A 12,855-nucleotide genomic window follows, 5' to 3' on the forward strand; every position below is an offset into this window, starting at 1 on the left:
CTTACTGTGTGCAGAGCACTGTACTAAGCTCTTGGAAAGTACAAATTGGCAACACATAGAGACAGTCCCTACCCAACAGTGGGCTCACAGTCTAAAAGGGGGAGAGATAATAAATAATCATCAATCAACAGTAAGCGCTCAATAAATACGATTGATTGATTGATTGATTGACTGATAATCAATCAGTCGTCTTTATTGAGCGCTTACTGTGTGCAGAGCAGTGGACTAATAATACTGTGATGATGATAATAATGATAATAATGGCATTTATTAAGCGCTTACTGTGTGCCAAGCACTGTTCTAAGCGCTGGGGGAGATACAAGGTGATCGGGTTGTCCCACATGGGGCTCACGGACTTCATCCCCATTTGACAGACTAATACTAATGATGGCATTTATTAAGCGCTTACTATGTGCCAAGCACTGTATTAAGCGCTGGGGGTGATACAAGGTGATCGGGTTGTCCCACGTGGGGCTCACGGACTTCATCCCCATTTGACAGACTAATACTAATGATGGCATTCATTCATTCACTCATTCATTCATTCATATTTATTGAGCGCTTACTGTGTGCAGAGCACTGTACTAAGCGCTTGGGAAGTACAACTTGGCAACATCTAGAGACGGTCCCTACCCAACAGTGGGCTCACAGTCTAGAAGGGGGAGACAGAGAACAAAACCAAACATATTCACAAAATAATTCACTAAGCGCTTACTATGAGAAGCATAGAGCATATGAGAAGCAGCGTGGCTCAGTGGAAAGAGCCCGGGCTTGGGAGTCAGAGGTCATGGGTTCGAATCCCGGCTCTGCTACATCCCTGCTGTGTGACCTTGGGCAAGTCACTTAACTTCTCTGGGCCTCAGTTACCTCATCTGTAAAATGGGGATTAAAAATGTGAACCCCAAGTGGGACAACCTGATCACCTTGTATCCCCCCCAGCGCTTAGAACAGTGCTTTGCACATAGTAAGCGCTCAACAAATGCTATTATTATTATTATTATTATTATTATTATTACGTGCCAAGCCCTGTTCTAAGTGCTGGGGTAGATACAAGGTGATCAGGTTGTCCCACGGGGGGCTCACGAACTTCATCCCCATTTGACAGACTAATAATAATAGTGATGGCATTTATTAAGCGCTTACTATGTGCAAAGCACTGTACTAAGCGCTTGGGAGGTTACAAGGTGATCAGATTGTCCCGTGAGGGGGCTCACAGTCTTCATCCCCATTTTACAGATGCGGTAACTGAGGCCCAGAGAAGTGAAGTGACTTGCCCAAAGTCACCCAGCTGACAATTGGCGGAGCCGGGATTCGAACCCATGACCTCTGACTCCCAAGCCCGGGCTCTTTCCACTGAGCCGTGCTGCTTCTCTAATTGTCAGCTAGGTGACTTTGGGCAAATCACTTCACTTCTCTGGGCCTCAGTTACCGCATCTGTTTAATGGGGATGAAGACTGTGAGCGCCCCGTGGGACCACCTGATCACCTTGCAGCCTCCTCAGCGCTTAGAACAGTGCTTTGCACACAGGAAGCGTTTAATAAATGCTATCATTATTATTATTATTATTATAATGGGTTCAAATCCCTGCTCTGCCACTTGTCAGCTGTGTGACTTTGGGCAAGTCACGTCACTTCTCTGGGCCTCAGTTACCTCATCCGATCACCTTGCAGGCTCCTCGGCGCTTAGAACAGCGCTTGGCACATAGTAGGCGCTTAACAAATACCGTCATTATTATTATGTTCCCTCATCTGTAAAATGGGTATGAAGACTGTGAGCCCCCCGGGGGACAACCTGATCACCTCGTAACCTCCCCAGCGCTTAGAACAGTGCTTGGCACATAGTAAGCGCTTAACAAATACCATCATTATTATTATGTTCCCAGTGCTTTGCACATAGTAAGCGCTTAATAAATGCCATTATTATTATTATCTGTCAAATGGGGATGAGGACTGCCTCGTAACCTCCCCAGCGCTTAGAACAGGGCTTTGCACATAGTAAGCGCTTAACAAATACCATCATTATTATTATGTTCCCTCATCTGTAAAATGGGGATGAAGACTGTGAGCCCTCCGGGGGACAACCTGATGACCTCGTATCCCCCCAGCGCTTAGAACAGTGCTTGGCACATAGTAAGCGCTTAACAAGTACCATCATCATTATTATTATGTTCCCAGTGCTTTGCACATAGTAAGCGCTTAACAAATGCCATTATTATTATTATCTGTCAAATGGGGATGAAGACTGTGAGCCCCACGGGGGACAAGCTGATCACCTTGTAACCCCCCCAGCGCTTAGAACAGGGCTTGGCACATAGTAAGCGCTTAACAAATACCATCATTATTATTATGTTCCCAGTGCTTTGCACATAGTAAGCGCTTAATAAATGCCATTATTATTATTATCTGTCAAATGGGGATGAAGACTGGGAGCCCCACGGGGGACAACCTGATGACCTCGTATCCCCCCAGTGCTTAGAACAGTGCTTGGCACATAGTAAGCGCTTAACAAATACCATCATCATTATTATTATGTTCCCAGTGCTTTGCACATAGTAAGTGCTTAACAAATGCCATTATTATTATTATTTGTCAAATGGGGATGAAGACTGTGAGCCCCACGGGGGGCAACCTGATGACCTGGTATCCCCCCAGCGCTTAGAACAGTGCTTGGCACATAGTAAGCGCTTAACAAATACCATCATTATTATTATCTGTAAAATGGGGATGAAGACTGTGAGCCCCACGGGGGACAACCTGATGACCTCAGATGACCTGGTATCCCCCCAGCGCTTAGAACAGTGCTTGGCACATAGTAAGCGCTTCACAAATACCATCATTATTATTATCTGTAAAATGGGGATGAAGACTGGGAGCCCCACGGGGGACAACCTGATGACCTCATATCCCCCCAGCGCTTAGAACAGTGCTCGGCACATAGTAAGCACTTCACAAACACCATCATTATTATTATCTGTAAAATGGGGATGAAGACTGGGAGCCCCACGGGGGACAACCTGATGACCTCGTATCCCCCCAGCGCTTAGAACAGTGCTTGGCACATAGTAAGCGCCTAACAAATACCATCATTATTATTATTATTATGAGAATAAATAAATACGATTGAATGGATGGAGGACGAGGGTACCCCGGGGGGAATTGGGGGGGCCGGGTGCTTACTCTGGTAGGAGTACTCGAGGAAGGAGTGATGACGGATGGTAGCGAAGACGGTGTACAGAGCCCAGTCCAGTACACAGGTCACCAGCAGTAGCAGCAGCGGTGGCATGGACTCCATCAGCTCCCGGATCTGTGGGACCCACTAGATGCCCTTTTCCCTTTTCCTCTCCTCCTCCTCCCCATCGCCCTGTACTAGGCCTCATTCTCCCGGCCCACATCCTCCCCCAGGCCCGGAATGCCCTCCCTCCTCACATCCGCAGCGTGGCTCCGTGGAAAGAGCCCGGGCTTCGGAGTCGGGGGTCATGGGTTCGAATCCCGGCTCTGCCACATGGCTGCTGTGTGACCTTGGGCGAGTCACTTTGCTTCTCTGAGCCTCAGTTCCCTCATCTGTCAAAGGGGGATTAAGACTGAGAGCCCCACGTGGGACAACCTGATCATGTTATCTCCCCCCCAGCGCTTAGGACAGTGCTTTGCATCATCAATCGTATTTATTGAGCGCTTACTATGTGCAGAACACTGTACTATGTATGTACAGTACTATAATAATAATGTCATTATTATTATTATCCACCAAACTAACTCTCTTCCTCCCTTCAAAGCCCTCCTGAGAGCTCGCCTCCTCCAGGAGGCCTTCCCACACTGAGCCCCTTTTTTCCTCTCCTCCTCCCATCCCCCCCTCCGCCCTACCTCCTTCCCCTCCCCACAGCACCTGTATATAATAATAATAATAATAATAATAATAATAATAATAATAATGGCATTTGTTAAGCGCTTACTATGTGCCGAGCACTGTTCTAAGCGCTGGGGAGGTTACAGGGTGATCAGGTTGTCCCACGTGGGGCTCACAGTCTTAATCCCCATTTTACAGGTGAGGGAACATAATAATAATGATGGTATTTGTTAAGCGCTTACTATGTGCCAAGCACTGTTCAAAGCGCTGGGGAGGTTACAAGGTAATCAGGTTGTTCCATGTGGGGCTCACAGTCTTATTTGTTAAGCGCTTACTATGTGCTGAGCACTGTTCTAAGCGCTGGGGAGGTTACAAGGTGATCAGGTTGTCCCACGTGGGGCTCACAGTTTTAATCCCCATTTTACAGATGAGGGAACATAATAATAATGATGGTATTTGTTAAGCGCTTACTATGTGCCAAGCACTGTTCAAAGCGCTGGGGAGGTTACAAGGTGATCAGGTTGTCCCCCGTGGGGCTCACAGTCTTAATCCCCATTTTACAGATGAGGGAACATAATAATAATGATGGTATTTGTTAAGCGCTTACTATGTGCCGAGCACTGTTCTAAGCGCTTGGGAGGTTACAAGGTGATCAGCTTGTCCCACGGGGGGCTCACAGTCTTAACGCTCATTTTCCAGATGAGGTCGCTGAGGCTCAGCTGTGTGACTTTGGGCGAGTCCCTTCTCTGGGCCTCAGTTCCCTCATCTGGAAAATGGGGATGAAGACTGGGATCCCCCCGTGGGACCACCTGATCACCCCGTATCCTCCCCAGCGCTTAGAACGGTGCTTTGCACACAGTAAGCGCTTAATACATGCCATCACCATTATTATTATGGGTTCAAATCCCGGCCCCGCCACCTGTCAGCTGTGTGACTTTGGGCGAGTCCCTTCTCTGGGCCTCAGTTCCCTCATCTGGAAAATGGGGATGAAGACTGGGAGCCCCACGGGGGACAACCCGATCACCTTGTAACCTCCCCAGTGCTTAGAACAGTGCTGCACACCTAGTAAGCGCTTAATAAGTGCCAGCATTATCATTATTATTATTATTATTATTATTATTATTCTGGCTCCCAGGCCGCTGAATAGAGGGAGCAAGTCAGGGCGCCGCAGAAGGGAGCGGGAGAAGGGGAAAGGAGGGAAAGGGGAAAGGAAAAGGGGAAAGGAAGCAGCGTGGCTCAGTGGAAAAGAGCCCGAGCTTTGGAGTCAGAGGTCGTGGGTTCAAATCCCAGCTCCGCCAATTAGCTGTGTGACTTTGGGCAAGTCACTTAACCTCTCTGGGCCTCAGTTCCCTCATCTGTCAAATGGGGATGAAGACTGTGAACCCCACGGAGGCCAACCCAATCACCTTGTAACCTCCCCAGCGCTTAGAATGATGCTTTGCACACAGTAAGCGCTTAATACATGCCATCATCATTATTATTACGGGCTCAAATCCCGGCTCCGCCACTTGTCAGCTGTGTGACTTTGGGCAAGTCACTTCACTTCTCTGGGCCTCAGTTCCCTCATCTGGAAAATGGGGATGAAGACTGGAAGCCCCACGGGGGACAACCCAATCACCTTGTAACCTCCCCAGCGCTTAGAACAGTGCTGTGCACCTAGTAAGCGCTTAATAAATGCCAGCATTATAATAATAATAATAATGATACTAATAATAATAATTATTAGTATCATTATTATTATTATTATTCTGGCTCCCAGGCCGCTGAATAAAGGGAGCAAGTCAGGGCCCCGCAGAAGGGAGCGGGAGAAGGGGAAAGGAGGGAAAGGGGAAAGGAAAAGGGGAAAGGAAGCAGGGTGGCTCAGTGGAAAAGAGCCCGGGCTTTGGAGTCAGAGGTCGTGGGTTCAAATCCCAGCTCGGCCAATTAGCTGTGTGACTTTGGGCAAGTCCCTTCACTTCTCTGGGCCTCAGTGACCTCATCTGGAAAATGGGGATGAAGACTGTGAGCCCCGCGGGGGACAACCCAATCACCTTGTAACCTCCCCAGCGCTTAGAATGATGCTTTGCACACAGTAAGCGCTTAATACATGCCATCATCATTATTATTACGGGCTCAAATCCCGGCTCCGCCACTTGTCAGCTGTGTGACTTTGGGCAAGTCACTTCACTTCTCTGGGCCTCAGTTCCCTCATCTGGAAAATGGGGATGAAGACTGGAAGCCCCACGGGGGGACAACCCGATCACCTTGTAACCTCCCCAGTGCTTAGAACAGTGCTGCGCACCTAGTAAGCGCTTAATAAATGCCAGCATTATAATAATAATAATAATGATACTACTACTAATAATAATAATAATAATTATTATTATTATTATTCTGGCTCCCAGGCCGCTGAATAAAGGGAGCAAGTCAGGGCGCCGCAGAAGGGAGCGGGAGAAGGGGAAAGGAGGGAAAGGGGAAAGGAAAAGGGGAAAGGAAGCAGGGTGGCTCAGTGGAAAAGAGCCCGGGCTTTGGAGTCAGAGGTCGTGGGTTCAAATCCCAGCTCCGCCAATTAGCTGTGTGACTTTGGGCGAGTCACTTAACCTCTCTGGGCCTCAGTTCCCTCATCTGTCAAATGGGGATGAAGACTGTGAGCCCCCCGTGGGACAACCTGATCACCTTGTAACCTCCCCAGCGCTTAGAACGGTGCTTGGCACATAGTAAGCGCTTAATAAATGCCATCATCATTATTATTATTAGTCTGGGAAGTCCAGTGAGGATTGGGAGCGGGACCGAGTCGTTGTCGGGTTTGCTCTCACTCTTCCCAGTGCTCAGCACAGGGCTCCGCGCCCAGTCAGCGCTCAGTAAGTAGGGCCGAGAGTACGCGACGCCTCACCACGTTGGCTCTCTCGGGGATCTGGATGGTGGGTTTCCAGGGGAAGATGAAGATCTTCTCCTCGGCCTTGCGGAGCGGCAGGAGCGTCCCCTTGCCCTGGGGGGGACATGGTGTCTCCTCCTTCCCTCCCTCTCTCCACTGCGAGCCCACTGTTGGGTCGGGACCGTCTCTAGATGTTGCCAACTTGGACTTCCCAAGCGCTTAGTACAGTGCTCTGCACACAGTAAGCGCTCAATAAATACGATTGATGAGTACACGCGGGGCTTCACAGGCACCTGTATTTATTTCTGGGCAGGTTTATTCTGTACAAAACATCCCCCCTTCGAGACTGTGAGCCCGCTGTTGGGTAGGGACCGTCCCTATGTGAGGCCAACTTGTCCTTCCCAAGCGCTTAGTCCAGTGCTCTGCACACAGTAAGCGCTCAATAAATACGATGGAATGAATGAATGAATGAATTTATTACTCTATTTATTTTACTTGTACATATTTTTTTATTTGATTGTGTTAATATGTTTAGTTTTGTTGCCCGTCTCCCCCTTCTAGACTGTGAGCCCGCTGTTGGGTAGGGACCGTCTCTATATGTTGCGAGCTTGTACTTACCAAGCGCTTAGTACAGTGCTCTGCACACAGTAAGCGCTCAATAAATATGATGGAATGAATGAATTTATTACTCTATTTTACTTGTACATATGTATTCTATTTATTTTATTGTGCTAATATGTTTAGTTTTGTTGCCCGTCTCCCCCTTCTAGACTGTGAGCCCGCTGTTGGGTAGGGACCGTCCCTATGTGAGGCCAACTTGTCCTTCCCAAGCGCTTAGTCCAGTGCTCTGCACACAGTAAGCGCTCAATAAATACGATGGAATGAATGAATGAATGAATTTATTACTCTATTTATTTTACTTGTACATATTTTTTTATTTGATTGTGTTAATATGTTTAGTTTTGTTGCCCGTCTCCCCCTTCTAGACTGTGAGCCCGCTGTTGGGTAGGGACCGGCTCTAGACGTGGCCAACTTGTCCTTCCCAAGCGCTTAGTCCAGTGTTCTGCACACAGTAAGCGCTCAATAAATATGATGGAATGAATGAATTTATTACTCTATTTTACTTGTACATATGTATTCTATTTATTTTATTGTGCTAATATGTTTAGTTTTGTTGCCCGTCTCCCCCTTCTAGACTGTGAGCCCGCTGTTGGGGAGGGACCGGCTCTAGATGTGGCCAACTTGTCCTTCCTGCGCGCTTAGTACAGTGCTCTGCACACAGTAAGCGCTCAATAAATACGATGGAATGAATGAATGAATGACTGACCGTCTCTCTATGTTGCCAACTTGTCCTTCCCAAGCACTTAGTACAGTGCTCTGCACACAGTAAGCGCTCAATAAATACGATGGAATGAATGAATGAATGGTTGACCGTCTCTATATGTTGCCAACTTGGGCTTCCCAAGCGCTTAGTCCAGTGCTCTGCACACAGGAAGCGCTCAATAAATACGATTGATGATGATGATGATTGAGAGGACCCTACCCACTCACCAGCCGGCGACGGCGAGCGTCGATCTGGCGGAAATAGGTTGTGATGTAGATGTTGTCGAAGCGAATGTCGCCGTTGTAGCTGTTGGTGTAGGAGAAAGACCTGGCGGAGGGAACGGGGGAGCGGGGACCCCCGATTAGGGGGTGAGTCCAATCAATCAATCAATCAATCGTATTTATGGAGCGCTTACTGTGTGCAGAGCACTGGACTAAGCGCTTGGGCAGTACAAGTTCCCAGGACCCTTCTGATTTCTAGACCGTGAGCCCGCTGTTGGGTAGGGACCGTCTCTAGATGTTGCCAGCTTGGACTTCCCAAGTGCTTAGTCCAGTGCTCTGCACACAGGAAGCGCTCAATAAATATGATTGATTGATTGACCGTCTCGAGATGTTGCCAACTTGGACTTCCCAAGCGCTTAGTGCAGTGCTCTGCCCACAGTAAGCGCTCAATAAATACGATTGAATTCTAGACTGTGAGCCCGCTGTTGGGTAGGGACGTCTCTAGATGTTGCCAACTTGGACTTCCCAAGCGCTTAGTACAGTGCTCTGCACACAGTAAGTGCTCAATAAATACGATTGATTGATTAATTGATTGATTGACCGCATCAAGATGTTGCCAACTTGGACTTCCCAAGAGCTTAGTGCAGTGCTCTGCCCACAGTAAGTGCTCAATAAATACGATTGAATTCTAGACTGTGAGCCCGCTGTTGGGTAGGGACCGTCTCTAGATGTTGCCAACTTGGACTTCCCAAGCGCTTAGTCCAGTGCTCTGCACACAGTAAGCACTCAATAAATACGATTGATTGATTAATTGATTGACTGACCGTCTCTCTATGTTGCCAACTTGGACTTCCCAAGCGCTTAGTCCAGTGCTCTGCCCACAGTAAGCGCTCAATAAATACGATTGAATTCTAGACTGTGAGCCCGCTGTTGGGTAGGGACCGTCTCTAGATGTTGCCAACTTGGACTTCCCAAGCGCTTAGTACAGTGCTCTGCACACAGTAAGCGCTCAATAAACACGATTGATTGACTGATTGACCGTCTCTAGGTGTTGCCAACTTGGACTTCCCAAGCGCTTAGTGCAGTGCTCTGCCCACAGTAAGCGCTCAATAAATACAATTGAATGAAATACGACTGAATGAATGAGCAGCGTGCTCAGTGGAAAAAGCCCGGGCTCGGGAGTCGGAGGTCATGGGTTCGAATCCTGTCTCCCCCACACATCTGCTGGGTGACTTTGGGCAAGTCACTTCGCTTCTCTGGGCCTCAGTTCCCTCATCTGTAAAATGGGGATGAAGCCGGTGAGCCCCACCTGGGACCACCTGGTAATCTTGTATCTCCCCCAGCGCTTAGAACAGTGCTTGGTACGTAGTAAGCGTTTAACAAATAACATCGGTATAATTTATGTCTATTAACGTCCGTCTCCCCCTCTAGACTGTCGGTTCTGCTTATTGTGTCTGCTTATTGTCCTCTCCCCAGCGCTTAGTACAGCAGCGTGGCTCAGTGGAAAGAGCCCGGGCTTGGGAGTCGGAGGTCGTGGGTTCTAATCCCGGCTCCGCCAATTGTCAGCTGTGTGGCTTTGGGCAAGTCACGTCACTTCTCTGGGCCTCAGTGACCTCATCTGGAAAATGGGGATGAAGACTGTGAGCCCCACGAGGGAAAACCTGATCACCTTGTATCTCCCCCAGCGCTTAGAATGGGGCTTGGCACCTAGTAAGTGCTTAACAAACGCCATCATTATTACTATCCTTCTGTGGGCCTCAGTTACCCCACCTGTCAAATGGGGATGAAGATTGGGAGCCCCACGGGGGACAACCTGATCACCTTGGATCTCCCCCAGCACTTAGAACGGTGCTTGGCACATAGTAAGCGCTTAACAAACGCCATCATTATTACTATCCTTCTGTGGGCCTCAGTTACCCCACCTGTCAAATGGGGATGAAGATTGGGAGCCCCACGGGGGACAACCTGATCACCTTGGATCTCCCCCAGCACTTAGAACGGTGCTTGGCACATAGTAAGCGCTTAACAAACGCCATCATTATTACTATCCTTCTGTGGGCCTCAGTTACCCCACCTGTCAAATGGGGATGAAGACTGTGAGCCCCCCGGGGGACAACCTGATCACCCTGTATCCTCCCCAGCGCTTGGAACGGTGCTTAGCACATAGTAAGCTCTTAACAAACACCATCATTATTACTATTCATTCATTCATTCAATCGCATTTATTGAGCGCCTACTGTGTGCAGAGCACTGGACTAAGCGCTTAGGAAGTACAAGTTGGCAACATATACTATCCTTCTGTGGGCCTCAGTTACCCCACCTGTCAAATGGGGATGAAGACTGGGAGCCCCACGGGGGACAACCTGATCACCCTGTATCCTCCCCAGCGCTTAGAACGGTGCTTGGCACATAGTAAGCGCTTAACAAATGCCATTATTATTACTATCCTTCTGTGGGCCTCAGTTACCCCACCAGTCAAATGGGGATGAAGACTGGGAGCCCCACGGGGGGCCACCTGATCACCCTGTATCCTCCCCAGCTCTTAGAACGGTGCTTGGCACATAGTAAGCGCTTAACAGATGCCATTATTATTATTATTATTATTATTATTATTATCATTACGGTGCTTGGCACATAGTAAGCGCTTAACAGACACCATCATTATTACTATCCTTCTGTGGGCCTCAGTTACCCCACCTGTCAAATGGGGATGAAGACTGGGAGCCCCACGGGGGACACCCTGATCACCCTGTATCCTCCCCAGCTCTTAGAATGGTGCTTGGCACATAGTAAGCACTTAACAGATGCCATTATTATTATTATTATTATTATTATTATTATTATTATTATTACGATGCTTGGCACATAGTAAGCTCTTAACAAACGCCATCATTATTACTATCCTTCTGTGGGCCTCAGTTACCCCACCTGTCAAATGGGGATGAAGACTGGGAGCCCCACGGGGGACAACCTGATCACCCTGTGTCCTCCCCAGCGCTTAGAACGGTGCTTGGCACATAGTAAGCGCTTAACAGATGCCATTATTATTATTATTATTAGAGAAGCAGCGTGGCTCGGTGGAAAGAGCCCGGGCTTTGGAGTCAGAGGTCATGGGTTCAAATCCCAGCTCCCCACTTGTCAGCTGGGTGACTTTGGGCAAGTCACTTCGCTTCTCTGGGCCTCAGTTCCCTCATCTGTCAAATGGGGATGAAGACCGGGAGCCCCACGGGGGACAACCTGATCACCTTGTATCTCCCCAGCGCTTAGAACAGTGCTTTGCACATAGTAAGCGCTTAACAAATACCATTATTATTATTATTATTCTTACGGTGCTCCGCACAGAGTAAGCGCTCAATAAATACGCCCGAACGAAGTGGGCGAGTTAGTGTGTCTCTCCGTGTCTCTGTCTTATGTTTATGTCTCTGCAGGTGTGTCTCTGTTCCCTCCATCATCATCATCATCAATCGTATTTATTGAGCGCTTACTATGTGCAGAGCACTGTACTAAGCGCTTGGGAAGGACAAATTGGCAACATCTAGAGACAGTCCCTACCCAACCGTGGGCTCACAGTCTAAAAGGGGGAGACGGAGAACAAAACCAAACATACTGACCAAATAAAATAAATAAATAAATCATCATCAAGCGTATTTACTGAGCGCTTACTGTGTGGAGAGCACTGTACTAAGCGCTTGGGAAGGACAAATTGGCCCTATTAACCACCAGGCCACCCTGCCTTCCCCCCGGGACACGTACGCGCAGAAGACGAGCAGGAAGGTGGCCGAGAAGAGCACTTGGAGGACGCCCAAGACCCGGCCCAGGGCCTTGGCCCCCAGCGTCACTTGGCTGGACACCTCTTGCTGGATCAGCAAGGGGCTCACGGTGCCGCCCACCAGGGCTTGCTGCTGCTGCTCCTGCCGGATAACAAGAATAATAATAATAATAATAATAATAATGGCATTTATTAAGCGCTTACTATGTGCCACGCACTGCTCTAAGCGCTGGGGAGCTTACAAAGTGATCAGGTTGTCCCCCGGGGGGCTCGCAGTCTTCAATCAATCAATCCAATTTATTGAGCGCTTACTATGTGCAATGTACTGTTCTAAGCGCTGGGGAGGTCAATCAATCAATCAAATTTATTGAGCGCTTACTACGGGCCCCGCACTGTTCTAAGCGCTGGGGAGGTTACAAGGTGATCAGGTTGTCCCACGGGGGGCTCACAGTCTTCAATCAATCAATCAATCAATCCAGTTTATTGAGCGCTTACTATGTGCAGAGCACTGTTCTAAGCGCTGGGGAGGTTACAAGGTGATCAGGTTGTCCCACGGGGGGCTCGCGGTCTTCAATCAATCAATCAATCAATCCAGTTTATTGAGCGCTTACTATGTGCAGAGCACTGTTCTAAGCGCTGGGGAGCTTACAAAGTGATCAGGTTGTCCCACGGGGGGCTCACAGTCTTCAATCAATCAATCAATCCAATTTATTGAGCACTTACTATGTGCCACACACTGTTCTAAGCGCTGGGGAGGTTACAAGGTGATCAGGTTGTCCCACAGGGGGCTCGCAGTCTTCAATCAATCAATCAATCCAATTTATTGAGCGCTTACTATGTGCAA

General features: G+C 48.5%; 1 protein-coding gene across 1 annotated transcript in view; it reads right to left on the minus strand.

Moving 5' to 3' along the window:
• The window catches only part of DCST1 (DC-STAMP domain containing 1), a 50,414-nt gene that overhangs the window by 10,237 nt on the left and 27,322 nt on the right, over window positions 1-12,855 (minus strand). The window contains exons 9-12 of the mRNA XM_038768492.1: window positions 11,996-12,153; window positions 8,249-8,348; window positions 6,716-6,811; window positions 3,177-3,303 (exon numbers count right to left, since the gene is read on the minus strand). Coding sequence (XP_038624420.1) covers window positions 3,177-3,303; window positions 6,716-6,811; window positions 8,249-8,348; window positions 11,996-12,153 — 481 coding nt within the window. The remainder of the gene's footprint in view (window positions 1-3,176; window positions 3,304-6,715; window positions 6,812-8,248; window positions 8,349-11,995; window positions 12,154-12,855) is intronic.

This window comes from Tachyglossus aculeatus, chromosome Y4, assembly GCF_015852505.1.
Source record: "Tachyglossus aculeatus isolate mTacAcu1 chromosome Y4, mTacAcu1.pri, whole genome shotgun sequence".
NCBI classification, from domain to species: Eukaryota; Metazoa; Chordata; class Mammalia; order Monotremata; family Tachyglossidae; genus Tachyglossus; species Tachyglossus aculeatus.